Raw genomic sequence first — 3,506 nt, 5'->3', positions numbered from 1 at the left:
TTTGTCCATATATAGGACCTACTATATATAGTAGGTTAGGCGGATAAGGGGTAGCCTACACATTTTTATTGAGGAGACTATTTTCTATAATAAAATTTTATTGGTATTTTTTCATTACAAGGAGGATGTATTAGAAACAAGACACTCAATAATAATGTGTTTATTACGGAATAACACACAGAAATATTGCAGTTTACAGCTAAAATTTGTTGTATTTGTAAGCCCTATTACTTTTGCACGTGCTGACAGTATTTGAATATGTGAAATGGATAATAATTCTTACTTCTACAAGTGAAATGTTTAACAGAAAATTGTGATACTGTAGAATAAAATAGAAATAAAACTGGTTCATGCTTTAGAGAAACTTCATTCTTGGTTAAATTTTGGGATATATTCCATGATATCACACAAAAACAAACCAGATACTATAATTAGCAGTATTCTAAAGATCACGACGATGATATTTAACAAAGCATTTCACACACAATGGAACTCCACACTTCATACACCCTTGCGAAGGACGAGATTTGCAAGAGGATAGAGTACATTTCCATGCCTGTTTTCCAAGGGGTTCGACGAGGTGACCAATATTGTCATAACGTACATCTGGAATAACCCGAGATGACTGTCTTGGCTGGCCTATTCCCACACGTGGTTCTACCTGCTGAGGGTATGTCCTTGCAATGTAGCGCTTGAATGACAACAGTGGAAGGTTTCTTTCATCAACACGATGGAGAAGCCAGCACTCCTGAATCGTTGCATCAATTACCCAAGAAAATATAGGCCACGACCACTTTTTCATTCTAATGGATATACGGTAACAATTGATGTTTTGGTCCATCCCATGTGCCTGTTGTAATCCCCGATGAGATAAGGTCGACTTACACTAATTTTCTTTTTGTCCTTTGCTGACCATCGAGATACACTTTCCAGAGGATAAAAAGGAGAAATATTTGATACACTGAAACTACTGCATTATCCTTCCAGCGTACCAACAAGATCTTGTGAATATTATCCACAACAACATCCGTATCTCCTCGAGGAACTTTCTTCATTTCGTTTATTGAGTTTATAGGACAAGACTTCGGAATTCTGTTGTCCCTTATTGTTCCAGTTGCTCCATAGTTTATCTCTTGTAGGTGATTTACTAAAGGTAAACTTGTGAAGTAGTTGTCGAAGTAAAACCTAACTGGTATATCTTTGATATGACTTGGTAGTTTTTCAAATAAAATCATCAAAGTGTCCCCACCTTTTCCAAACCTTTCTTCATAGTGACGATTCAACCCGAAGGCTGTCCCTTGGTATACATCAAACGTAGCTAAATATCCAAGTGGAGAATTTAGGCACCAAGCTTTAAATCCAAATCTCACAGGTTTATTCTGAATGCACTGTTTGCATCCATGCCTACCAAAATATTCTATCATTGCTTCATCAAGTGATATATGTTGATCCATACGGTAAGCCATGGCAAATTTTGTGTTCAAATGATTCATTAGAGGTCGGATTTTTGCCAGTTTGTCATCCTTGTTTAGTGCCTGATTATCAGTGGAAGGCAGAAACCGTAATATTTCTTCAAATCTATCACGTGACATTGCCTTAGCAATGAGTTCGACTCCAACATCAGCATCCAAAGACCAGTATAAGCGGCGACTTGGTAATGTGTGGTATCATGAGAGTATGAGAATGCTTGGATAGTAACAGGTAACTGAAAGTTTGAAACTACCAAGGCATTGTTAGCTGGAAAGTCACTTCACCAGCGACGAGGTATGCATCCAAGAACCAGAAAATAGCGAACAAGCAGTTTATTCTAACGTAGAAACAACCAATTTGCTTTAGGGTGATACTTTCCTAAGATTTTTCCTGTCCGGTCCATATTTTGGCTTCATATCTGCCTGACCTACTATATATAGTAGGTAATGAAAAATAGCCTGTAATATTTATGCTTCAATTGCTATCTCAATTTCTGATATATGAATTGATTCATGGTTTTCAGTGTCATGATATGTATCAGTATAAAGATGTTTAATGAACTTGTGTAACCATGAGCTCAAATTAAAAATGTGAATATATAAAAACATTCTACATATCTTTGGTATTTTGTCAAAAAGTCGAAAAATATGGATACTTCAAAGAAAAACTCCTGTTTATATTATTGATTAGATTGAAAAGAACTCAGGAATATGCAAAACAATAAGAAAAACGTAAAAAATTGTGGTGTAATTTGTCCTAGCAATTGTACTACTATATATAGTAGGTCAGGCGTTAATGGGTTAAAGGAGTGACGTCACTGGCGTTGGGTTGCTAGTAGTAGTGGGATGTTGAACGGCACCTCGCTGTTCGGGGATGTTGACAGGAGATATCTAAATGGTGTGAGGCCTCTGGTTGTGATTTATTCAGCGCCCCAGTATTATACCGACACCTTATTAAGGTGAGCGAGCTGGGTTCAACCTAGCATTCCTATACAAATTTTTCTCTGGTAAATTCATAGCAGTTTTTACCTTAGAAATGATGTTAAAGGTGCATTTCACTGGGCGGCACGGGTCACTGGGCGGCACGGGTCGAAGCCCAGAAAACGGATTTTGAGCGAAGCGAAAAATCTATTTTTGGGTGAGATAGCCATGACGTCCTGATGGACCCTCCCGTATATTCCAGTTCAGCCTTTCAGGCCCCTCCCTGACCTACTGTATCGCGGAGATTGGTAGAAGCTGAGCTCAGGATGAGGACGGACGTGACGTCATTTAGCAATGGCGCCCGTTTGTTTACGTCTCGAGTACCAAAAGTAGCCACGGATGAGAGTAACTTTGGAACGGCTCCTCAGTTACTCAGCCACCTTTCCATAACTCTATATGGGGTGCAGATAGCTATGTGGCATGTTAATACATGCATCCCCTGTTCATATACGATATCCTAGAGGGAAACCTTTAGGGTACTCGCACCAGAATTTAGAATTCTGTGATAACCTTTAGTTTAATTCTCTGGGAATATCCACTGTAGTTAAATATACCCTAGGAAGCTACTGAAGGAACCTTCCATCAGGACGTCATGGCTATCTCACCCAAAAATAGATTTTTCGCTTCGCTCAAAATCCGTTTATTATTATTATTATTATTATTATTATTATTATTATTATTATTATTACTTGCTATGCTACAACCCTAGTTGGAAAAGCAGGATGCTATAAGCTCTAGGGCTCCAAGAGGGAATATAGCCCAGTAAGGAAAGGGAATAAGGAAAAACTACAAGAGAAGTTTAAGAACAATAACTAGATCGAAATAAATCTTTCACATATAAACTATAAAAACTTGAAAACAGCAAGAGGATAAAAACTTCAAAATAACAAGAGGAAGAAAAACAAGATTGAATAGTGTGCTCGAGTGTACCCTCGAGGAAGAGATCTTTAACCCAAGACAGTGGAAGACCATGGTACTGAGGCTATGGCACTACCAAAAAATAGAGACCAATGGTTTGATTTTGGAGTGTCCTTCTCCTATAAGAGCTGCCTACCA

General features: G+C 38.2%; 1 protein-coding gene across 1 annotated transcript; it reads right to left on the bottom strand.

The window, feature by feature from the left end:
* Positions 1-881: 881 nt before the first annotated feature.
* Positions 882-1,592, bottom strand: LOC137621004 (piggyBac transposable element-derived protein 3-like). Its single transcript, XM_068351444.1, has one exon. It carries the CDS (start codon positions 1,590-1,592, stop codon positions 882-884), a length of 711 nt encoding a protein of 236 aa, XP_068207545.1.
* Between the last annotated feature and the right edge of the window lie 1,914 nt (positions 1,593-3,506).

The sequence above is a fragment of the Palaemon carinicauda genome, chromosome 27 (assembly GCF_036898095.1).
Source record: "Palaemon carinicauda isolate YSFRI2023 chromosome 27, ASM3689809v2, whole genome shotgun sequence".
Taxonomy (NCBI): Eukaryota; Metazoa; Arthropoda; class Malacostraca; order Decapoda; family Palaemonidae; genus Palaemon; species Palaemon carinicauda.
The sequence above is the reverse complement of the archived record's forward strand: the minus strand, read 5'-3'. Positions and strand labels throughout refer to the sequence as shown.